At 34.6% G+C, this 27,012-nt stretch overlaps 1 protein-coding gene across 7 annotated transcripts in view; it reads left to right on the top strand.

Moving 5' to 3' along the window:
- The window catches only part of LOC145689749 (uncharacterized), a 506,237-nt gene that overhangs the window by 117,946 nt on the left and 361,279 nt on the right, over positions 1–27,012 (top strand). For all 7 annotated transcript variants that reach the window (XM_081763962.1, XM_081763950.1, XM_081763957.1 and 4 more), the window contains exon 4: positions 13,653–13,766. In XM_081763962.1, coding sequence (XP_081620088.1) covers positions 13,653–13,766 — 114 coding nt within the window. The remainder of the gene's footprint in view (positions 1–13,652; positions 13,767–27,012) is intronic.

The following is a 27,012-nucleotide window of genomic DNA, read 5'->3' as shown; positions in this document are numbered from 1 at the left end:
CTTAACATGAACTGTAGTGAACTTTGTACTATATTCGCTATTGTTAACAGGTCAAAGTCAAATTATGACAAAATTCAATTTTAGTATAGGTGCTTAGAATTTAGAAAGTGCACTTTTTTGATCGTTTATGGACTGTCTATTTTTTTTCGTATAAAGAAGCATACCAATCTAAGGACGTTAATTCTCTGTATGTTACAGAAACGCGTACTAAAATTAGTTTCGGAATTTACTGGAGAAAGTGTATAATGGAGTTAATCTGTACTTTGCGGGTAGGTTGTATATATAATGCAAATATTTTTTTCAATTTTAAATGTTAAACAATTAATTGGGATTTAATAAATAATGACATATCCTTACTATAACTAATTAAATTATTTACATATCAAACTGTTGCCAACAATAATATTTATATGACAAATTCAAAGAAACGCTAAAATTGAAAATACATAATTTATTCTAATAGCTATTCCGCAGGAGTACTTATTCTAAGAAAAAATACTTATTTAACTTAATTTATTATTAAGCAATTATTTTACGAACCTACCTACATATTTAAATGCCTATATTATATTGTATCTACTATATTTGATTGATTAAGCTTTATTACTGAAATATTTTGAAGTCTTTGCCAAACCAATTAATCCCTAAATTAATGCCAAATTAATCCCTAATACAAAATTATAGTTTCACTATAGTTTTATAAGGGATTACTGTGTTTGAATAGGCAGAGATTTTCAAAATTTTTAGATAATACAAAATTAATAGAACTTAATCAATCTTGTATAGGAATAAATCTTGTATCATGCACTAAAGAGTTACGAGACCTAACCTTTTTGAATCCAGTATTTTGCTTCATAAATTGAATAAAAATATAATGAATACTCCCCACTTTTAAATAAAAGGATTCACATATGTAACTACCATGCTATCTATAAAAGCATGCTTGCCAGGACATTTCCGTCCCTGCATCCAAAATACATATATTACAGTATTGGAATATCGATCATATGTGGGTTAGCTAATAATTTAATCAAGTTCGAACTTTTTTTTTTGCTGTGAACTGTATAACAAACGAGTCGGAATATAAAAGGAATGCTTTCATCATAATCAATATGCAAGTTCCCATCCCTACGTGGTGTCCAATCCAATTAAACGTCGATATTTATGGTAAGTGAATGATAAATTTAGCCGTGACTGGTGAATTCATTAGATTTCCTCTTACTGTTATTGCGTTAGAGATAAGAAAATGGGTTTTGTGTTCGCTCCAACAGTTATTTAGTATTGATTCAATGTCGTTTCACAGATGAAATGCTTTAAACACATCCAGCGATGGCCATTATGGAGTTGTGTGAGAACCATACAATTGTGATGTATAAGAGGGGAACATAAGGAACGTTATATACACAGTAAACATGTTGCTAAATCCGAATCAAGAGTAATTGTATGTGCTACAACTGGCGTACCTTTCTGTCTTTCCGGTCATTTTGGCTTAAATTACCCCCTACACGTGGCTACTGTCCAATGAACTGAAGAGAGAGAGAGAAAGTCTATTTTTTCTTTCTCTCTCTCTCTCTCTCTCACACACACACACTACAGATAAAGAAACGTTAGGTTGTTAAAACAGTGTGTCAATTAAAATAACAATTCCCTTTTCCCACAACTCTTTGGGCATTTCAAAAATATTTCGTTTTCGTAAAACATTTATGTTTTAAGGTTTTGAATTTTTGAGTTTCCAGGATGTGCGAACTCGAAAAATTTTCTCCTTAAAACCAGTCACCAAAGTAATATAAATTCAATTTGATAGAGTCATAGGCTTTTAATTACACAAATTATATATAGTAACTCGTATAAAAATTGCAATCTTAACTTATGGTACACTTATGCCTCAAAGACAACAGCAATTAATATAATATAAGTGAAGCCTTGCAATGCAGCAGTGTGTGTGCTTCACTGTGTTCATGTACAAGAAGGTAATGAAAATTTCCTGACTTTGTTCGAAAAGAGTAGAGCTAGAGGGATGAAATTAGAGTTATTCAACATACTTCTTCTGAGCTTGATGCACTTGGTACAGCGATGTTGCAGTTTGTCTAACATTTACAAATAAAATTCCTTTAATTGGGCCTGAAAATAGGTCTCCGCAGCACGTTGGATATCAGGATTGCCTTTAAAATTATGTCCTTTGAAGTGTTCCTTCAATTTTGGGGACGAACAATAGTCAGAGTGAGCTAGATCATGTGAATAGGGGAAATGAGGATTAATTGGAATCCCAAAATGTTCGATTTGACAGCCATGATTTTGAACGTGTGAGCTGGGCAATTGGCACGCAAACGACAACTTCCCCCGTTGTCTCATCTTATTACCTGGTGCAGCTGGCTCAATATTAGCATAATATCAACCGATGATATTAGAGGTTTGAGTTAGATAGTCCACCAACAAAATACCGTCTTTGTCTCATAAAAAGCCATGACCGTCCTTTGACTTTGGAGGCCTGAAGTGACTCCATTGAACGATCCTTGATCTCAGAATTATATATATGGATCCAGATTTCATCCTTAGTCACTAATTGAGCCAAAACTTCAGAGACCGACCTCAAAACGGGCCCAAACTGCCTTGGATCGTTCAACTCGTTTCTTCTTCTGATCACTGTTCAGACATTTCAGCACCCACTTCGCTGAAAGCTTGTGCATGTCGATATACTGTTAATAATGAATCTAACACGCTCCCGTGAAATGTTCAGCATCTGGACTTTATATATATATATGCGTCGTGTGAAGCTGTCCATGAACTGTTCCTCCAGGACAAGCAAATATATACAAGGTGTTTCAAAACAACACCGGCAACGTTTGGGAGGTGATTCCTGACACCAAGATAATACAAAAAGTATAGACCAATCTGGGTGCACCAATGCTTCCGTTCGGAGTTAGAGGCTGCCAAAAACATGAAAAAATAAACTTTAAAGGTCCATAGCTTTAAAGGTCCTTAGTTTCTATGGGACCTATCAAAAACTGCGTGTTTCATAACCTTGCGGTACTTCCGAACAATAGTTGTAGAGGTGTTTGGCGACTACTTCCCGTATATGCTCGTATCCAAACTCCCTCTATAAAAATTGTTGTGGAAGTACCTCAGGATTCTGAAACATGCATTTTTGGATAGGGCACATATTAGTTCGTAAGTGAAGTATTTACCTGACTACGGTAGGTCCCATAGTTTTGGAGCTATGGATCTTTAAAGTTGAATTCTTCATATTTTCGGTAGCCTATAACCCCGAAAGGAAGCATTTATGCACCCAGATTGGTCTATAGTTTTTGTCTTATCTTGGTGTCAGGAATCACCTCCCGTGTCCGTTGTCCGTGTTGTTTTAAAACACTGTATATTTGCTTGTCCTTAAGGATTAGTTCATGTATTGCTTCACATGTTGCTGGGTCGGTTGAGGTTGGAGGACACTTGCTGTGGGACTTATCTTCAATGGTGAAGTGGTCAGTATTGAAACGAACTATCCAGGCTTTGATGGTGTTCTAGGAAGGGCACTACTTCCCCAATGTTCGTGGCATCTCAGTGTGAATGCCCTTTGCAGACTTTTCATGCGGAAACAAAAACTTGATGGTGACTGACACTCACAAACTTCGAAACTTACTTCAACCTCCCCACCATCATTATTTGAAGCATAAAAGAAATAAACAGTTATGTTAATAACAAGAAACTTTTTTTTTCATCGTTACATACTACTAAAATACTAAACTTTCATATCAACCTACTCTTAAGGTTCTACGTATGTGGGTGGAAAGAGGACAAGGCTAAGAACTTTTCAGCAACCCATCGTACATGTTTTGTACTTTGAGCACTGAAATATCAATTGTTCACGGTTCTGGATGGATCGAAATCCTCTTATGATGGACCATTCGTATTAATGAACACTAAATTATTATGACTGTCTGGCTCCATTAATGACCTCAAGTTATTCATTAGGTTCATTAAACTAAACTTTCTCTCACTAGCAAGAATCGACTCGAGTAACATGGTATACGAAGGAACGTGCCTAAAAAAGGAAACGCTCTTTGACATTTTTTTTCAAAACCTCCCTTAACTTCATTGCCTTGCTAAGCACTTTGAATTCATGCCGTTCGTGAATAATTCCTTGTTTTTGTTGTTCAAAATCCATGGTAGAATTCAAAAGTTAGTTCTTAGAATGTCGAGTCAATGTTTCGATTTCATTTTCTGCAAAATTCTTGAAGTTCCTTTTTTTCTGGCTAATTGAAAGTAACGAATGCCCTGGTGCATTTTTGCTTTTAATACGTACAAGTACACAAAAATCTAAAGTTATAGCAGCAAACATTAGACTGATATATATATATATATATATATATATATATATATATATATATACTAGCAGCGTTCACCCCGCTTCGCTGCGGTCACCCCGGAACGCAATAAACTTTGTTACTTAGATAATTTTTACTTTTTCGCTTTCAAGTGATATGATAAAAACCATAGAAGATTGCAGTAAATCTTAACATTATATCGCCTGTCATTTATGTTAACCCGCCCCGCTTCGCTGCGGTCATCCCGGAAGTTTTCGCTTTCAAGTGATATGATAAAAACCATAGTAGATTGCAGTAAATGTTAACATTATATCGCCTGTCATTTATGTTAACCCGCCGAGTGACACGGTCATGCGGGTTGCATATAAATACGTTTATTTTTACCTATGATGAACTAACAAAGGATTTGTACGTTATGGACACTTGAATGGTCAATTATCTCAAGACACTGGTAATTAAAAATTAAAGTGATATGATAAAAACCATCTAGGGTCCAAATCCTAATAACCCCCCAAAAATAAAAGAAATTGGTTCAGCCGTATTAGCGTGATGAGGGAACAAAGGATTTGTGCGTTCTCTTTTATATATATAGATGTAGGCACCAGATTCATATTCTAGTTTCCGTGGTTACCTAGCGTGGGGAATTCTTCTAACCCTAGATGTATCGATTTTTATAATTTTACATTTTACAGTATCAATTGGACGAAGAATGAAAAAAGATAGTTTAATAATAATAATAATAATAATAATAATAATAATAATAATAATAATAATAATAATAATAATAATAATAATAATAATAATAATAATTGCAAATGGACCGGGCATCGCACAGTTCTATTATCAACAATAAAATAAACCAAGAAATAACTCTTATAGATGTAGTAGTGCCATTTACTCACAATACACGCACAACCTTTAGTACAAAAATTATTAAATATAAAAGTCTGAGAGACAACATCGAAAACGTATGGAAATATCGAAAAGTGAGAGTAAGGCAAATCATTATCTCATCTATAGTATTGTCCCTAAGAGCGCTGTGATAACAATTGGAACAGATAAACGCAAAATATCTGCTAACATATCTAGAAATTTAGTAATTCTGGATACCTGTAATATGGTCAGGAATATATAATCATTATTATTAGAGGTTTTCAGAAAATATTTACATGATCTCTATATGTCCGTTTACGATCTAAAATATTTGCGATCTCTACATGTCGAAAGAGAGAGAAAGCGTACAATGAATAAACAAATTCCCTTGTTTCTTATCTCTTAATTTCTTACGAAACCTTTCGGGTTCTTATCCGTTTACCTAACTCTAAAGCCAAAGTATCCATCGAAAACGTTCTGGAAGTATGTGTTATGTTAATATTCTTGTCAAACTTGAAAAATATTATGCCTCAACAAACTAGGCGTAGAACCTGACTCAACGGTCACGTGAAACTCATTTCCGAACGGCAGCAGATGCACCAAGTTGTCACTGTTTTCAAAAATCCTAATAATTTCCCACAGAAGAAGAAAATGTAGATCGTTAACTTTTGTTCTTCAATTAGCTCAGTTATTTTAATTGATTTGGAGTAAAAAGACAATATTTCAATAAAGTTAAAATGTATTTTGTAGCTTTTGCTGTTCAGTTATACTACTTCAATACTATGGAAAATAGACAAAGTTTGAGCTTTTTACTTGAGGACCGTAGCTAACTGAGTACGCACACTGGTAATATATTATTTGTTTCCCGTTTGTTTCCAGCGTTGAGGCTATATTTGAATCCTATTTGCTGACACAGGGAATCAAACTCTTTTCTCCTCTACCATAGGCAAGAACACTATCACTTTAGCTCGGATGTTTCTAGACCATACGAAATCCCTACGGAGAAAACAGGGGTGCACATGTAATCTCTGTTTGATTCAACCAAGAGACATGAATAAGTTGATTTATTAAAATCGCGTATTTTCATCAAATGAAATGAATTCTCTAGTTTCATGTTCATATTCTTTAAATAATAGCTTACATCTAAAGAAAACTAATAATAAATACAATTGAATAACGATAATGAAGTAATTAATGGAATAGTATTAATTAAAAGAAGTATGAGAATCTTGAGGAAAAGTCACGAAAGAAAATGAGAGAATCTTGAGAAAAAGTCACAGAAAGCTTGAGGAAAGGCCACCGAAGAGAAATGAGAAAATGTTGAGAATAAGCCACGGAAATGAAATGAGAGAATCTTCAGAAAAAGGCATGGAAAGGAAACAAGAGAATCTTGAGGAAAAACCACGAAAAAGAGAAAGAGAATCTTGAGAGAAAGCCATGAAAAGGGAACGAGAGAAGCTTGAGAAAAAGACATGATTTTACCTCACATAAACTCACACAGTATGGGATTAAATCAGGGATCCTTCACACCAGAGATGCGTACTCTACTACTGAGTTTATGTTTTTCACGTGTTGCACTTATAGCACAATCAGTCAATGCTTGAATTACATTTCAAACAAATTTAGATATATTTTCAGGATTACTCACTTCATTAATGCTCTATTGAAATGTAAGCATAACTTAAATACATATTGGGAAGAAGTAAGTGTTCAGGAACAATCTTAGATTTTGACAACTGAAAATGTATAGTTATTTACGTAAACTTCTGTTACATAGAATTCGAATAATGCTTGAGTCCTGAACCAAAAAGTTCTTGTATTCTCTCTTTCAGAAACCTCTATGACCTTCATATCGAGTTCTATTTGTAAGCATAGTACCATACATATCTCTTTACATGATTTATATATATATATATATATATATATCATACTTTTATTTCAAGATTTGCACCTAAATTAGCTTTTTTCGGCTACTAGCACACGCAGGACATCTGTGGCTTCAATGACATACCGGTAACATCTGAAAATGAATATATATATATCCACCGAAACATGTGATACGATCCGTATGGTGTATAAAATTTTCATTTTATGTACTTCTTTTTACCGTACAGGTTTTAGTGAAGATCTGCACGATGAAGATTACCATATTTTGTCCGCTATCGATAGCGTTGAAATGTATCAGAATAATAGAAACGTCAAAATATCTATATTTTAATCATATTAAGCAATATTTTTCTAAACCCAAAGCAACTCAACTAATTCACAGAAGATCACTGTATAGAATATTTTTTTCTTGAATTTGTTACAAATTTACTGATTTTTGTTACAAATTTCAGTAAAAGTTGGAGTATAAAGAAAGACCTCCAAATAAAAGCTGTTTTGCAGTATCAGGAGGTCAGATGTTATCCTTTAAGAGATATTGGAAATCTGAATTCAAAGAAGTGGGCTTATCCTAGTGTTAGCCCATCTTCAGAGTACCTATGTTCTATATTCACTTCTGAGGTTAATCTTGTATTACGACGAAACTGTATATAGTAATCGAAGCTGGTGGAATATCTGGTTATAATTTCAGGTTACTAATGTTACACCTAGTACACTTCTGTTCTGTTTTTTCAATAATCCCATAGTTTCCAGATTTCCATATACTCAATTTCAAGAATGACTAAATATTAAGAGTTTCAGTATATTTTATACTTTTATGTATGTATATAGATAGATAGATAGATAGATAGATAAAGTATAAAATTTCATGTCAATTTTTATTGTTATGACATGAAATTTTAATAATAAAAATAAAATAATATAATAATATAATATAATAATATAATAATATAATATAATATAATAAAAATAATATAATAAAAATTGACATGAAATTTTATACTTTATCTATCTATCTATCTATCTATCTATCTATCTATCTATCTATCTATCTATATATATATATATATATATATATATATATATAATTAATTTTATGTCAATCTTTATTGTTCTTCACTTACTATTGTTTCAAAGTACTATAGAAAGAAGTTATTTGGGAAAGGGAATTTTGTTCTGTAGGCAAAAATTTATGGGCGTGGACATTGGCAACACTTTCAGCAAGAGAAAAGGAATAAAGGTTTTTTTTAAAAAAAACCTGTAAATTCGACAACCGAGTTGCTACAAATACGAACAGAAAACAAGCTTTAGGAAGGCTGTAAAACACAAAGAGTTAATCCTAAAAAGATTCAAGAGAATGAGATACAAAGGAAAGAGAGAACAAATAAGAAAGACCTTAGCAGATGTAGCACCCATCAGTATGGTCCAATGATCTCACTAAAATGTTAAGTGGGAAGGGAGGCTGGTATTCCTGTCCACCCACAGATTGAAGAGAAATAGACAGGAATACTAGTAGACCTTCTCTTTTTCATTGTTGAAATAATTGAAAGAATTCTTCACATGGCATGTTCCCCTACAGTATTTCTTCCTAGCTGGAAACTCTCAAAGTGTGTTTAAATTATGTGAGATGGGACAGACAGGAATTCTGCCATTGCATCTTCGAAAACGCTGTCAGTGACGTCTGCATTGTCTGTTACAGCATTTCTTATCCCTTTTCTCTCGTGCACTTGCAGTCTTTTACATACTCTTCTTTGACGCCCGAATTCAAAAAGCGTGAACAATGATTAATCGGAATAAACACCACTTCGCGATAGACATTTTTGCTACTCGACTGTGTCACTGAAAGGTTCAGACGAGTCTATACAGTTTGTGTGTGCTGAGTTTTATGGATGGGCGCGTTGACGCCACAAAACGGCCATTTTAGAAGCATGTGGATTAGTCTGACGTTTGATTTATATCTCACAATACCAAGAATACTGTTTTTGTTGACTGCTTGGCTTAAGTTCATTTGCTTGCAAATCAAAATAAAGATGTAAATTACAATTTAGACGAGTCTTGTAACTTGGTTTTAATTTATGTATCACATAAAAGAGAAAAATCTACTGACGCACTGATTCACTCCTCCTTAATGGGGGCGCGGTGGCTCAGTGGTAGAGCGTTCACCTCTGGTGCTTGGGGTCCCGGGTTCGATCCCAGCCCCCGCCAAGGACGGGAGAACCCCGCCAAGTGAACTTTGTGGTGGACAAACATCGTGCTCGTGGGTTTTCTCGGGGTTCTCCCGTTTCCTCCCACTTTCTTCATTCCACCATTTCACTCATCTCTCATCATCACCGTCTCCTTTAGCCTAACCGGCATAACCGTGGGACGTAAAACTCAAAGATTTCATTTCATTTCATTTCACTCCTCCTTAACAGACATCTGAAACCGTTGGCCGAGGGAACTTTAAATTTTGTAGCCATGTTTTCCTTAAGGCCCAGGTTGTGGATAAATAGTGATTTTGCTAAATACGACTTCTAAGCAAGAAAAGAGCAGATTGAAGGCAACTGCAGCTAACCATATCTGCGAAATTATTAGGTGTAGGATTTTTATGATTTATTTATTTTATAAATGATCTCCTTGAACCATAGACTGAGAATAAGACGATTTTTTTTTTATGAAATACTCAAGAAAGGGAAGGGAGCTTGAACTTTCTCTTAATCAGGGGCAGATCCAGGAGGCGATCGCCCCCCAGAAGAGGAAACTTTCTTATTTTATATATAAATAAAACCCATCCAGAGTTTGGAGCTCTTAAAAGTAGCTCTAAGAAGCACTATTACAACCCACCGTCCTCCCCAGAAGTCCGGCCTGGATCCGCCCCTGCTCTCAATGTTCACTAATGTTCAAAACATGGGCTGAGGATATTTTACTAGCTGCGATCCCACGAGTACCAAACGGGCTTGTATTTCGATGTTCATCACATTTCCAAAAGTATTTTGAGTGGAAACTTGAAATTTTGTACAAAAATTATCCTTGAAATTTAGACTGAGAATAAGACGACATTTCGGAAATAAGACAACGAAGAAAGAAAAGAAAAGGCAACCGCTATAGGTCAAAAGAAGAGTTAAACGCCTCTTTTCAATTTTCGCCATATCTCTGAAACTGCAGGACATAAGAAGTTTGAAACTACGTGCAATTGTTCGCATTGAATCCAGGACCGTAGCCTTTAAGAGGCTAAAGGGGACACTGGCCCCTCTAAATTATTTTTGCCCCCTCTAAAAATACACTAAAGAGAATTTTAAAACTGACTAAAAACCAGTAAAATTCTTGCAATTATATTTACCAAATTAAATTCAACTTTGCGAATTCTACTCATTTCTGTGTTAAATTATATGTTTCTTGCTAGATGCACTAAACATTTTCCATTGCCTTTACCCATTTCAAAAATTTCAAACCGTACCGTATTATTGCAAGCATGTCAAGCATCCAAGGATATCAGCTGCACTTCCAAACAACAGTATCATAGTCCACAACATTAGTTGTAAATATAAATAAACTGTAGTGTCTCGCTTATTTTGGAAAGTAGAAAATTGAGTGCAAAAGTTGAATAAAACATATACTTCTATTTTGCATTGATATTGTATAATCTAAAGTTGCTGTAATATAATTTTGTTGTAATATTTAAAAAATAAATACTTCGATTTTAATTATTAATATGAAACAAAGTACCTCGCAAAGGGCTTGTATTAAGCACACAAAATGAAGCAAAAAATTACGTTCTCATTATACATATATAATAATATTCTCTTTTAAGTTTTCTCTATTAATACATGCCAAGTGCTGTGAACTCACACGGGAGGGTCCCACAAGTTGTCGCTAAAATTTGATTGCCACATAGCACATCTGATAGAGCATCATGAGAAATGAACATAAGCAAAATTTAAGGTGCTACGGACCAGAAGGATAGGAGCTACGGGGATTCAAAATTTGAACATCCAAAAAATTATAACAAAGAATTATGTACGTTTAAAGTAAATATCTTGAAAACCGTTAAAGCAATCAAAACAAAAGTTGCACAATTTAATGAGAACAAAAACCATAAACAGTGTTGCCACATGTGAAGCAGTGTTGCCAACTCAGCATAAAATATTTTATCATAAATAGCACCATATACAAGTTTACAAAAAATTGAAATGCACTATTATCACTAAACATAACACTGAAGTGTAGTGGTACAGTGTTGCACACTATTGAAGAGCTGAAAATGTACAGTTGAGAAGTGTGGGAACAAAGGGTAATAAAGGAATGCATTAGAAAAAGTTAGGATTTTGCAATATACTTCTGTAGCTCCAATGAATAAGCAGACAACTCGCGAAAACAAAATGATACACGCGAGGAAAGAAATACGTGTTTTCTAATTCTGTAAACTGGTTCTCCAGGTTATCTTATCAATATTTGGAAGAGTACTTTCTTGGTTTGTGTCTTTCGTGTTAAGTGACATATTGTTTTACTTCCTCTTCCACATACCATATGATTATGTTTGTACACTGTAATATTACCATATTCACATTGGAAATATAATTATTTTTATAACTACTTCATTTCGTTTTTAGAGGACCGGATAGGAGTGTGGTCTAGAAGGGTAGGTAACCGACATATTAGGCATCGCGAGTTCCAATCCCGCCTCAGACATGTTTTTGTTGTTCTTTTCTCCTTACATTTCATTGTTATCTTTCTCTTTCATAGTGATTCGGATCTCACTTTGCACTCCTATATAGCTTCGAAGCTGACACAGGACGAAAAATGGCATCACTCAATTTCGTTTTTCAAATGCATCAATATTTTGTGACATTGCTGATATTTTGCTATGTTGCACTTCCTGTGTTATGCATTTGAACTAAATTCATAGTATGAGGCCCAGATTTTTTTATTACCATCTGTTGCCACATATCAGACTTCTCCATTGTACATTTTCAGCACATGTAGCTTGAATAGTGTGCAACACTGTACTACTACACTTCACTGTTATGTTTAGTGATAATAATGCATTTTAAATCTGTGCAAATTTGTGTATCGTGCTATTTATAATAAAATATTTTTATGCTGATTTGGCAACACTGCTTCACCTATAACAACACTAATTATGGGTTTCGATACGGTATTTTGTTCTCATTATATTGTGCAACTTTTGTTTTGATTGCTTTAACGGTTTTCAAGATATTAACTTTAAACCTACATAATTCCATGATATAATTCTTTGGATATTCAAATTTTGAATCCCCGTAACACCTTAAATTTTGCTCATGTTCATTTCTCATGATGCTCTATCAGATGTGCTATGTGGCAATCAGATTTTAGCGACAACTTGTGGGACTCTCCCGTGTCAGTATTTTTATCTCATCACTTTTATGCGTTAATACAAAGAAAGCTGTAGTAAAAGTTTATGAGAAATTAATAATTTGTAAAATAGCACTACAAAATAGTCCTTACCGGCGCTGGTCTACTGAATAAAGCGCGTATGTTTGAACGTGATCTCGGATTTGATACCAGTGAAATTCTTGAAATTCGAGAGCAATGACGTGGTTCGTATTCCACTTTAAACTGTAAACGTCGCGTTTTTATAGCCTCGGTGCTGAAAAAAAGATGCTAAATCTTAACAACCAACCAAACAAGTTGGCCTACTACAAAATGAAAATGTGAAACAAAATAGAATTTTTATGTAGATAGAAACATAATAAATCAGTTTTAATGAACATACATGTATAATTAAGTCATTATACAGTAAAAGCTAATTGGAGTGTTTCGTTGTGACAAAAAATCTATGTCAAAATATTATGTTTATAATATTTTGTTTTCTGCTAATGGAACAATCCTGATTAATGGGACGTGTACCCACTCTAACGTTCACTTAATCAACTTTTGTCTAGTGTAAATGCGACATACAATGACGTTCCTCATCTACGTTTACCATAGCATTATATTGCCCCAAGCACCTCAGTTGTAAAATGATCAATGTTCTTAATATTGAATTTTGTGTACTGTAATATTGTCAATATAGGATATTATGTATAAAAGAAGCTATATCTGTTACAAATTCTGTAAATAGTAAATAAATTCACACTTTTATGGTGTTCTTTGATGTCTTTGTCATTGCCCCCTCAGTATTCCTTTCTGCCCCCTCCCCCCTAAGAAATCAGGCTGGCTACGAGTCTGATTGAATCTTAGGTAAAGGTAATATGATCCGACCTCAGCCACACAGTGTTTTATTTTGTCCACAACTTCGAAACGATAATCAATTTTTATTACAGTTCTTGACGACATACAAGAAGTTAAATTCTTCCTCCATTATATAGTGCAATAGTCAAATTAACGCACTTCTGTTAAAGTTACAGACGAAAGAACTTTGTTGGCGGTAAAATAACATCTTAAGATTAATTGAATCGGGCTTCTTGTATAACTATGAATACTGAGCGGAAGTATATACTTGAATAAAAAAGTTTATTTGTTGCATAACCATATGAAAATGATATGTTAAAGTAATTAGAAATATTAAAATATCACGAAAGGTATAGTAAATTTAATATTATTTTCTTATTTCAGGCGGTGACAGAGGCAGATAGACTGAAAGCAGCTGATCTCAGAAGTCAACATGAAAAGCACGAAGCGGAGATTGCTCATCTGAAGAAGGTGGCGAGGCAGGAGTCGCTCAAGCTGGTCAGTACTAACAAATATTGTATTTACTTGGCTTTTGTGGAAATTAAGACTTTCTGTACCTGTTTTTAAAATGAAATGAAATAAAAAATTTTCAGCTTAACGTCCCACGTTTATGCCTTAAGAGCTAAGGGAGACGGATGATTAAGGGCGCAGACTACTAAATATTTTTCAAAAGCTAACAATTTTTCTTTTGCCAGTTTTTCGTAAGTGAAAAGAAATAATGAAATGTAACTTACCTCAATAATAGATAACGTTATTCTACGCCCGAAAATACGAATCGGAACAATTTTCAGTGTTGCCATCCATAGAAATTACAGTGTGACCAGAATTTGAATTACCCAAAAATCTAGGTTATGACAGCGACTAGAAAAATGAACTCAACGGCAATTGATGACTTATCATGCTGTCTGTGTTTCTTGTTAATTACTTTTTAAATAATGTTTGTATTTTAATTCTACTGTTTATTAAAAATTATTTATTTCGTACTCTTTATTACAAAATAAATACAAATATTATTTTAATTGAGGGAAAATCTGTGAAGAATTAGGGAAGGAAATTCTACAATATGATTAGTATTTAAAGAAAAAAATGTTCAAAGATGAGACTGACTGGTAGTCAATAGATCTTATTTGGCTGAACAAAATGCTAAACATGAGTGAGTCTACTATGCTAAGTTTTGTGAAAGATCGGATGAGTTTATCTGAAGATGTTTACAGATTTTCTTTTTACGGAAGTGAAGGATGAAAATTTGACTAGCACTAAGTCAAAACCCTAACCTTGATGCGAACCAAAGTACTGCACAAAAGAATACATAATGCATGCATTATCCCTTTAAGTCATTTGTTACCATTTGGATACATAGTTTTCATAGGCTTCTATTACTTTAATGAAACATTTGATTGACGTTCTTGCACATTGTGTCCATTTGGACACACTTCCTGCTGATGTTTGATGGACACGCTGTGCAAGAACGTTAATCAAATGTTTCGTTAAAGTAATAGAAGACTACGAACACTATGTATCCAAACGGTTACAAATAACTTAAAAGGCTAAACAAGTCAAAGTTCACTACTAGACTAAATTTCATGATGATCATATGAGTTCACCTGTCTGTCGAACGTACCAATTAGCATGACCAGATTTAGAGAATTAAAAAAAAAAAAGTCAGCAAACTGGCGTATTTTAACAATCCACCTAAAGGTAAAGTCATTGTTATGTTTATTCATATCAGTGGGGCTTAATTCGTAGTCATCTGTTCGAAAAGTACATATTGTTTTCCAAGCAAAGACTCTATTATGGCGTTCAAAAACACTTAAAATTATACTACGTAAGAATGGAACACTATTTTAAAAAGGAACATTGTATGCCCTGTTTGCATTTTTCTCACAACAATGAACGACTTAAAGGATAATCCCGTTAAAAACGGGACGACTAGTTATCCTACGTACGATAAATACGAGCTCGTGTTGTTCTCTTATTGATTTTTTAAGAAAAGAAAAGTCAAATGAAATACGAAAAAGGAACATTTCTGAGTATTCGGATCATTTTGACCCGATCTCAGCTTTCCGAGGGTTAATTATATATACCGCACCATAATTGTTATATTGAAGAAAGCAATACACTTCAGTAAGTATTCTAATAGTATATATATATATATATATATATATATATATATATATATATATATATATATATATATATATATATATATATATATATATGTGTGTGTGTGTGTGTGTGTGTGTGTGTGTACACTCGAAAAGAAAACATTCCTGGCACTTCATGGTATTCAAATAAGCGAGGTCAATAACAGGAAACTGTTGACAAGTAACAAAGGAAAAAGAATTTTATTGTAGCACAAAACGAGCACACTTCTGTATCTGAGTGTACGTAATGTAGTCACGAATCACATTCTAACTTTAGAGTAAAAGTGCTTCCCATTTTTTTAAAATCTAGTCATGAGATATATTTAGCCATGACTTCTGTTTCATGGGTTTCTTTCACATGAAAGAAGAAAAAAATGTCGACTAAAGATTTTCTTTTCCTGCTGATTCAACTATAAAAAAAGCTGTGTCGTTCAATGAACTAAGACTTGTGGGTCATTTCCTCTGGATTGGACCTTGAAACTTTTATTAGAATATTTTATTATAAATATAAAGGCTTTGATACCAACATTAAAATATTGACTGTCTAAATAATGATATTTCTTCGATGATATTAGCGTGTGACAGGAAAAATGTCCAATGTTGAGATACATACCAATCGGTGGATCTCATTGAATGGAAATCTTTATGAGTAGTTTACGAGAAATTCCAGAAAAAAAAACACTTATTTTTGTAGCCTATCACGCTGCAAATTAATATTATATTACACTGGACTAAATCTTAATCAAGTTTTTTCATTATGACACTAACAAGGCAACAGTAACAATATGGTTAATTAGATTCAGACCAAACTCATAAACTTTAATTTTTGTGTAACTACTATAAAGGTAACCTAAAAAGTTCTTTCGCTTTTTCACCCAACACCTTCGAACATCGATATGTCGCCCAAGACGTACCTGGAAGATCAAAAACTAGTCTTCATCAGCATCGACGACCTTCTGACAACGTTCTGGAAGACCATGGATTCCATCGCGGTAGAACTTGGTGGGCCGTGAAGCGAACAAGGTATCAAGCGCATTTTACACCTCTAGTAGGGATTTGAACTGGCGTCCTCTAAGGTGATCGTCCAAGGAATCGAACAGATAATAATGGGAGGGTGCAATGTCCGGGGAGTATGGCGGATGCAACAGTGTTTCCCATCCAAGGCATAGAATGGTGTCCCGGGTCATCCTAGCCACGTGGGGCTTAGCGTTGTCCCGCAACAGGAGGACCCCTTTGCGATTCAGAAGTGCTTGAAAGAAAACGAAAAAAATAGTAGTAAACGAAGAAAAAGTGGAACTGCATGTAGAGTAGAGGAGTCGCTGAAATTAACTTGTAACGAGGGCGATTACGAAACATCACCTACTAATTGAAATCATGATTATTTTCCAATAAAGTAAAATTCAATAAACTTTCTTGTTATTGTTCGTCTCTCAATGCATACTCATCTCATGGTTAATTATCCCATATCGGACTTCCGAAGAAACTCATCGAAACAACTTATTGACCGCGCCAATAGCGACTACTCTCAGTCATGACTCCGTTTTCTTTCATTCAGAAATAGAAAAAGAAAGAGAAGAAAGTAGAAGGGTAAAAGAAGGAGGTAGGAGAAGGGAGGAAAAAGAAAGGAAACAAATAGAATATTTCAATAAGAAATAGATTACTGGATAATTCCGGGAATATAGTAAGAAGTCTAGAAAGTCGTTGAAAGATGAATCATTTTAAATGTTATTAACGACTAATCAATTTTAGAATGCTTCGGAATAGACACATGTTCCTCCATACCACCCCGACCTAGCTCCAGGCACCACGTTCGTGGGGTTGCCCAGACCTAGACCTGGAAAGGAGAAAATCGAAATTATTCTTTGTAAAGTTAATCCGAACGATGATTGATAACCATCCAGTATCTCTAGGATCGACCACACATATGAATTAGCCAAAAAAAAAAATCAAAGTTATAAACTCAATATAAATTTATGTATCGTATCAATAAGGGTTTCAACTTCCTGGAAGAAAGATGTCTTATTTAGGCTCATCCTGCTATTTTCGTCTCACTCCTAGAGCCGATTTAAACCGTTAGTAGCGGTCCTTCATGACCTAGATTATTTACCTTACCACATATAGTAAAATATGACACATATATTATAAACGTTAATATGACAAATGATATTACTAACATTACTTAAATTAAATCTATCATGCATTCACTCGCTCACTCACTCAGGACAGTGTATATATGTTTAAAGGAAACCAACTAACTACAAAGGTACAAATAGTTTATTACATTCATAGTGAAAAGAAAAAAAATAATTATATAAGAAAAATATTAGAAGCACAAGTTCTTGGTTATATATCAATAGAATACATAGAATTATACTTTAGTAAGTCTTTATACATTTGATCATATTGACAAATGGAAAGAAAAAGAATTATTACATATATTATATCTTAGGCATGCTAAAGCGAAATTGTGATTTGCGACATACGCAAAGAAGACACTTGTTTTACAAAAAAAATGGACAAAGAAAAAGAAAAGAAAAAAACTCTTGGGTGTAACTTATGAGTCTTTACTTCACATTGAGCAATAAAATATTAATAATTCCGAGCGTTCAAATCACAAATCGCGCACTACTCGTAGCGTCCAAAATATTTCGCTCCATTTAACTTAGTTTGTGTTTATATATATATCTATATATATATATATAACTATTGGTTTATAAAAACCCTTCATCAACTATATTTAGTTTGTGACTATTAGCAGTTTATATCTGCACTCGCATACTGCGACTTTTATACCCATCTAGGGATTTTGAAAATTCACTTTCCGCCAGAGGATGTTTCTCCTCTTAGTCAGTCCATTTCCAAATTTATTAATTGGATAATTTCAAGTTATTTGTTCAACACTGGGACACGTCATGGAATCTTTCCTTAAGATCACTTGTATATATGTATATATGGTTCGAATCTAAGACGATCTTCCACAGGTGTAAGGAGTATGATGATTTACATTGAGGATAAAAAAAAAACACTGGTCAAGTCACAGGATACATATGCAGGTGAGAGGGATTAAAGGTACACTTTCCACAATGGTTTTAGGTTGGTAGTTCAGGGATAATATTCATTATGATGTGGGTTACATTTAGACCTGCCGTTACTTCTTAATACATGCCATTAAATAATTACATAGGTTATGATTTACATCTATTCAGAAGAAAGGAAAATTATTTGAGTGCACGGCGGTATTCTTGACAAAAATCTATATTCTTATATTCGTCGGAAACTTACTTGAAAACTATAGCAACCAATACACGTTTGGGGGGGACAGACACGAGCGCTCTTACATATATTCATATAATACATTTAATATCATACTTTACTTTAACATCATATTCACATACTAAGCACATGTACATTTCGACGTATTCATTTATCTCTCTCTCTATATATATATTTATATTTAATAAATGCGCACACATTTAAAGTAATAACCCCAACAATAATTTCAGAAAAGGTTGCAAACATTGTACAAGAAAAACAAATGACTTCCGACATTATATTAAAAATATGATCTTTTTACCTGATACCGCGCGTCTATAAATTTTAACTTTCATATAGTCAATTCGTGCATGAATAGTAAAAAAAAAGAAAACTTTGTGAGGCAGGCACGTAACACAGAACATTCCTAAAGATATAAATAGATAAACCAAAATACAATTTCTGGGCCCAGGTTAACTACAAGATAAACGAAAACCAAAACGGAAGGAAAGTGACCAATGGATTAAAAAAAAACTTAGAGGAACGACGGTGAAAGAACGTAATTGAAGTGTCGTCAAATATAAAGTCGTTATTCATTTTGGCAATAGGTCAAAATGTGATGGAGGACCCAATCATTATCTACTCTATCCATGAATTGTGTCTTGCAACATCTCAGCTGGTAATTTCAGATCAGAGTTGTACGTTAAATAAATTGTAAGCGACAAGTTCAAAATCTGGGGGGGAAAGGTTGAAAATTTAAAAAAAATCTCGAAGTAAGAAGGAAGAGACAAGAGAGAGAAAGCGGCGCCAACGAAAGGAGAAAGATTAAAGTACTACCCACTACACAGAAGAGTGATCGAATTTAAATATATAACAACTCATAGCCAAAAATATTTACATATGCCGAAAGAGGGTGGTTTACTTAAATACGTAAGCTAGGAGGGAGGTCCTGCTGCCAAGGATGCGAGTTCTGTGTCCATCAGATCCCAATCCCACAAGAGTTTGCTTGTAAGATTGAAATCCGAGCCCCGTATCCGGCCCAGACCAGCAGGATAAAAGGAGAGGGGGAAGGGACCAGGTAACTGCGTCCCCACGACCCCTCAGAAGAACTAAGAAGGTTCAAGGACAGTAAAGAAACTAGAGTAAAAGTAATAGCTAAGATATCCCTAATTAGTGATTTGCCAAAATAAAAAAAATTAAATAAACTGAATTTTGGATCGGTGATTTCAATTACCGAAACATCACCGATAGCTACCCTGCGCAGACACGCCACAGTCTGGGATGTCGTTAATTTCCCTCGTCTAATTAAACTAAGAAAAGAAATGAAAATACTTAAAGGGACTAGGGGTCGACATCCGGGTACGCGAAAATAAATTTCAATAACTAATTGTTTTGATTCTGTAACCCTGTCAGCGCTGTCGCCTCCATGAATATTGTGAGCTAGCCCGAGTAGGTAACGTGAAGAAAAAAAAAATCTCACGGAGCAGGGTATTCTATTTTAAAACCGACCGAAAAATATAATTCACTACAGCCCCGTTATGTAACAGCTATTGTGTTTACATAATTGATTATTAAATATGTCCAGTCAGCGATTATATGATGCTACAAATATTATTAAACGAATACGACTGCAATCACAAATTAAGCTATTAAGCACTAACATAATCCGGCAATATCTCACTCACATGTTCGCAGGATGCTCCGGTGTAGGGGCCAGAACCCGAGATGTGGATAGCTACACATAATACTTAAATATATATATATTCTTTTACCGAAACGTGACTAATCATAACTGGGCTTATATATATCTATACCTATATATGTATATGGGTGTCCTCTCATTCATTTCGTTTCACAATATATATTCATACTATCATTTTATTCATTTATTACGACGTCGTATTTCATAAACACCCTATTTCTTTAACTACACCCAGACTATATGCACACTTCGTCATATACTTCTAAATCTATAAATCATTGCCAACATTTCATGTTCTGGCCACGACACAAAACATCCCTCGAACTCAAGACTCCCTTACCACGCAAACAATACTATGTTATACTTCGTAGCTTCATGTAAAATATATATATATATATATATATATATATATATATATATATATATATATATATATATGTTCACAGAAAGTACAGTTCTCCACGATATTATTTAATGTTTATGAAATTCTGACAACAATGAAATTATTCTGCAGCCACAAAAAAAAAAAAAAAAAAGAATGAACATTTAATCTAATTTCAAAGCGAAGAACTAGCATCATATCGCCCGACTTCTGTTAAGAAATTACGTATTGTTTATTTAATTAAATATTTCGATTTCTAGACTAAGTAGAATGTAATTTTCAGGAAACATTAGTTTTGGATCACTTAACCTAACGGTATATGCATTTGGGCTGGGAATTATATTTACTAGGTTTTATTTCGAAAAGAAAGGTCAATTCCATGGAAACTAAATCACTAAAAGCATCGACATAAGAATGACGGTTAGTACTGAATTTTGACACTAGGGGCTAGCGACGATATGATCAACCCTTGAACCACTGAATGTGACCTTGTACACGGATATTTTGATACTATGACACTCTCATTTTCTGATATTACTATAGATCGATATGTTGCGTTTAAATATTGATCGAATACGAATGATACACTGTCCATACTTCATTATTTCACACACTCTTTCATCACTTAACTACAGTCACTACTACTGATACTACATTACGAACACATACATGCCACATCCGTACTACACACTACATTAATACATGTTATACTAATAAATATACACAAACAACATTCAGATTTTACCATTTTAAATCGGCTCGAAAGGAAAGGTAAAGAAAGGAACAGGGCCAATTGGCCCTTGTATTCACTAAATCACATTCTTAAACTGTTTAGTTAATACCCAAACTATTTATTGGAAAAATATAGGCCCCTTTCCTGAAGGGAAAAGAACCTTATGATAACTATACGTTCAAACCATCCCTGCTGGAAGCCGTACCCCCAAGTTGGGAGTAGACAGGAGCCCTTCTGCTTAATTTACACGTACATGCTGATGGTTACTAACACTACAAACAGACCTAAAAATACCGCCATATATATATATATATATATATATATATATATATATATATATATATATATATATATATATATATATATATATATATATATATATATATATATATATATATATATATATATATATATATATAAAATCACGTACTAACTACACAGACAGATTACTGAACGGACAGGTCTGACCGAACCTACACTGATTCAGGAGGGAAATTTAACTATTCGATTCACTGAACTGCAAACTGAGTTTGGGAAAGGAGATTAAATGCACACACTATCCTGAATTCTATCCATCACGATTCATGTTGCCAAATATGGCGTCACAGAAATTGATGTTCGTATATCAACTAACTTCTATGGGTTTTAAAACTGATAAATTCTCTGTTCTCAACTATTGGCAACTTCCAGCCATGTTCTTTTTCACTTGTATTACGTATTTACCTGAAAATCTGCATATTTTTTGTAGAATCTGCCTAAATCGTCACCATCAGAAATTATAGACCTTACTCCGCCGGTTTTAACAAAAGAAGACAAGATGTTGGCGCTTTGATATATCGCGTCAGTAATTGCACCAATCAAATCAGAGCTTTTTTGGCGGTGGGGCTTTGAAGCGAATAAAATTTGGTAAAATCTGGATTAAACTAGATTTCAGAAGGACCTAGATATCTAAAAGAGAGGTGAAGGGTGGTCCTGAAAATTCTGTCGAATTTTAGATTGGTTATTTATTGGAAAAGTTCCTTCCAATGGTGGACCTATATTTTCAGATCGCACTGACACCGTAAGAATTGTAATAATCCATTTACATATCCATATACAAGACTTATAACTAATTTAATATATAAATAAAGATATTGATTCCCAAAACTATAATTCCTAATGAATATTTTACAGCTTTCCATGTTCATTTGAAATAGAATAACAAACAAAATTACGAATTATATGAACAGCCAGAAATTTTTTGTTAAACGTCAAGTACAGTCGGTGCAAAAAATTTCGGGCACCCTCCTATTAAAAACATCATCACATTAGACTGTAATGGCATATTACATGCTGGCTCCAGAGTTTTGAGTTTTTCTTGAACATTTCTAAACTGCTGACAGTATACAGTTGCATTGATGCTCTGACCAGCTGGTAGCAGTTCTCGATGCACGATGCCGCGAGCAGTCCACCAAACACAGAGGAGGACCTTTTTCTGATGCAGTGCTGGTTTCGGCTGTTTTGGAACCGGTTAATGGGATGCTGACCAATGATGACGGCGCTGTGAAGCTTCATACAGGACCGACTTCTCATCACATGTCAACACTCTGTCCAGAAATCGATCCTTCCTCAGGCGAGACAGCAAATAAACACAGGTGTCTGCTCGCGTTGCCTTCTAACTGTAGTCAAACCATGCGGGACACATTGATCCAACTTGTAGTGTTTTTCAAGTTGATGGAGGGCTGCCGAACGGTTTCTCCATTCACACTGAATTGTAGTTCTACTTCCTCACATGTCTGCCCACTGTTCGCCTCAATTGCTGCCTGAAGATCTTCATTTTGTGCAGGTGTTGGTCTTCCGTCACGTGGTGGGTCTTCAAGTGTTTCGTCACCGTTCTTAAACTTGTTAAACCACCGCTGCATTGTCCGACACCCTCACCAAGGGCATATCTTCCGCTCTGCTGCAGCGGCGTTTGATCGCAGTTTGAACTCGTACAGCATACACGCTCTGTGAAGGTCCCATGTTCACTTTGCCCTTATGCAAGTTCACGGTGTAACTGAACTGCCACAACCGGGTAGTGTTGGATATTCCCACACCAACAACTGACCTTCGCCTAATCTCCATTCGCATTGAACTCACGGTGTGAGGGCCAATAAAACAGAGACCTCCACAAAAAGCGATAGAACTTTCTTGATTACCTTTATAGATATAGTCCAAACTCTTAAACTTGAATTTCTGTGTAACCATAATATTGTGCAAAGATGAGATACATGTATGAATAGTTTAATATCAAGTTAAACAAAATGTGCTTGAGAGTAAATTCTCATGCGTACTTTTCAAGAAAGTCTAACATAAATGTAACTTTCATGGCGCTAAGACTGAGTCGTACGTTGCCTATGATGTTTTTTATTCTGCTGAAATAGATTATTTATTTATTTATGTAAAACTGGATATGTAAAAATAGTTTTAATTAGCATATTGTGTCTGTTGTTTTTTGCCTCCTAATTGTGACACATATTCTCCTAACAGTGACACACATTCTCTTAACAAAAACATACGCTTAACCGTGACACGTACACTCCCAAGAGTGATACACTTACTCCTAACAGTAAGACATATATTCGTAACAGTGACATGTATACGCCTAACAGGGACACATATACTCTAAGAGTGACAAACATACTCTTAACAGTGACACATATACCTCTAACTGTGACATGCATTCTCCTAACAGTGACACAATACTCCTAAGAGGATACACATATTCCTAACAGTGACACATGTACTCGTAACAGTGACACATATTCTTTACTAATGACACATATACCCCTAACAGAGACAAACATACACTCAACAGTAACACATACACTGCTAACAGTGACACATATACTCCTAACAGAGACGTACATTTTCTTAACAATGGGAGACATGCTTCTAACAGTGATCCGCAGAGCGAGCAGAAGACAGCAGGCCAACCAACCTTAGGAGGCTCAGAACCATGGTAACCACCGCACATTGCCAAATTTTCACTCACCCCCCTCTCACCCTCAACGAGGAAGCAGACGATTCTCCCCTTGTGCGAGAAGCACATGGCAACACCGCACTCCTCAGTCGTCCTCGCGAGCTGAGCTGTCAGAAATCATCGTTCGCCAGGATATAATAACGTAGAAGGAGAAGAAATTGTTTATTTTACTAAGATACCACCAGATTCACTATAAACTCACATGTTCAAATTCTAAACGAGTATTTTACGTACAGAATTAAAAGTAGCATACGTGAAATTAGGAGCAGTTGAAGATCGTCATTTATTATTTATTAATTATGGAGCCTGCAAAACCAATCTACACTGGAAAAACAACCAATAACAATAATAATGGGAAAAGAAGTAGAAAAATTAGAAAGGTTCTTTAATTAAAGTTACCATCCTAGCGCTTCTCTGGTCTAAAGATAACGAATCACTCAATTTGAACTCAGAACCTTACAAAATGGAAGCAAGAACGCTAAGTCGATAGTCACCTGTAAGTTTAAAATTCTTATACAAATAAATAAATAATAAGTGACATATTGCTAAGAAATAAATCAAGAACGACTTTTCATATGTAATTTATCCTGTGATCTATCGGTATTAGAATTTCGTGTTAGATATTATGCAAACATATTCTTTAACTTATGTAGATCTGGTACTCTACCTGTCACTCTATTTGTAATAGAGGTCCTGTTCTAGAAACCTTTCATGCAATTAACCTCTGCGTCAGAACGCCCTTTGGGGTCTTGGTCCAAGGCGACATGAATATGAATCACATTTCACGTCCAGTGTGTCTTACTCTTTTAGAACAGGTTTCACACAAGAATCTGACTCATTTTTAGGTGTTAGTGAAAGACCGAAGATGAATAATTTTTAAAAAATTGAGACTTGTCATTATAAGTAAGTTGTGAACCAATATACCATTTATATTCTTATTTCGTTTCGTAATTTTAACTTTAACGGCGTGTTATTAAATTACTACCAATGAATTTCCCGATTGCGGACAATATTTTTGTCCGTCATTGATTTTTAGCAATTTTTTCATATAAGTACCGATACATACTGCATTGACTTAACGTTTAACCACAAATTAACGTTTAACAGGTTTGTTCCACGTATTCTCCCCTCTTTATTATAAGTACTCACTGCATTTCTTTAACGTTTAACGGGTTAATGTTTAACGTAAAATTAACGTTTAACAGGTTTATTTTATTCTCCTCTTCCCTAAAGCTTGTTTTTCATCCTAATTTCAATTAGTGAAACTTCTTTTTGCGAAAATTTGACAAAGTCCAAACCCCAATTTTGATTGTTAGTAACTCGGGAACCAAGCATGTGTATCACTGTTAGGTGTATATGTGTCACTGTTGGAAGTATGTGTGCCACTGTTAGGAATATATGTGTCACTGTTGAAAGTATGTGTCACTGTTAGGAGTATATGTGTCACTGTTTGAAGTATATGTGTCATTGTTAGGAATATATGTGTCATTGTTGAAAGTATGTGTCACTGTTAGGAGTATGTGTGTCACTGTTAGGAATATGTGTCACTGTTGGAAGTATGTGTGTCACCGTTAGGAATATATGTGTCACTGTTGAAAGTATGTGTGTTACTGTTAAAAGCATGTGTGTCACTGTTAGGAATATGTATGTCACTGTTGGAAGTATGTGTGTCACTGTTAGGAGTATGTGTGTCATTGTTAGGAGTATGTGTGTCACTGTTGGAAGTATTGTGTCACTGTTAGAAGTATGTGTGTCACTGTTGGAAGTATGTGTGTCACTGTTAGGTGTTTCTGTGTCACTGTTAGGTGTCTATGGATCAGAGTTAGGAGTATGTGTGTCTGTTAGGAATATATGAGTCAGTGTTTGGTATATATGTCAATGTTAGGAGTATGTGCCTCAATGTTAGGGGTATGTGTGTCACCACTGTTAGAGGAATATTTTACATGCGTACTAAGCAATGTCTATTTTCATGCCAAATATGGTTCGGATCGGATGCTCTCTGTAGATCTCATATAACATACACTGTCTTTGTGATTAATTTTAAAGATGTCTTCCTTTATATACATACTTCCCTTGTCTGTCCGTATGTCCGTCCGTCCGGGAGACAAAAGAATTACTTGATGAATTATCTGTCAATTTTGTCCAGGATGTAGAAGGTCAGAAGTTAGGAATGAATTTATTAATGGGGGTGATATTCATATCAGAAAGATAGAAATGAACCATTTCTTGTTTTAGTGTTGGATCACTATAGAGGAAAAACGGTGATAGAAAGTAAGAAGTGGTTACTTGCAATCGATGAAGCAGCCGAAGAGTACATTCCATTTCCATTCTCAAATATCAACTAAAACCGGAAGTGATATAAATATACAACTTCCGGTTCAATATTGATCTACATCAGAGACCAAAAACAATAAGAGTTAAAGAGAGAAACAATTCTGCGTTCTAAGAATAGGTACCGTCTTCTCTCTTAATTCTCTATTCAAACCAGAATCAGCGTAAATCAAGCACTTCCGGTTTTAAGGTTTATTGC

The sequence above is a fragment of the Thermobia domestica genome, chromosome 1, assembly GCF_964235325.1.
Source record: "Thermobia domestica chromosome 1, izTheDome1.hap1.1, whole genome shotgun sequence".
NCBI classification, from domain to species: domain Eukaryota; kingdom Metazoa; phylum Arthropoda; class Insecta; order Zygentoma; family Lepismatidae; genus Thermobia; species Thermobia domestica.
This window is presented reverse-complemented; position numbering and strand designations above follow the sequence as displayed.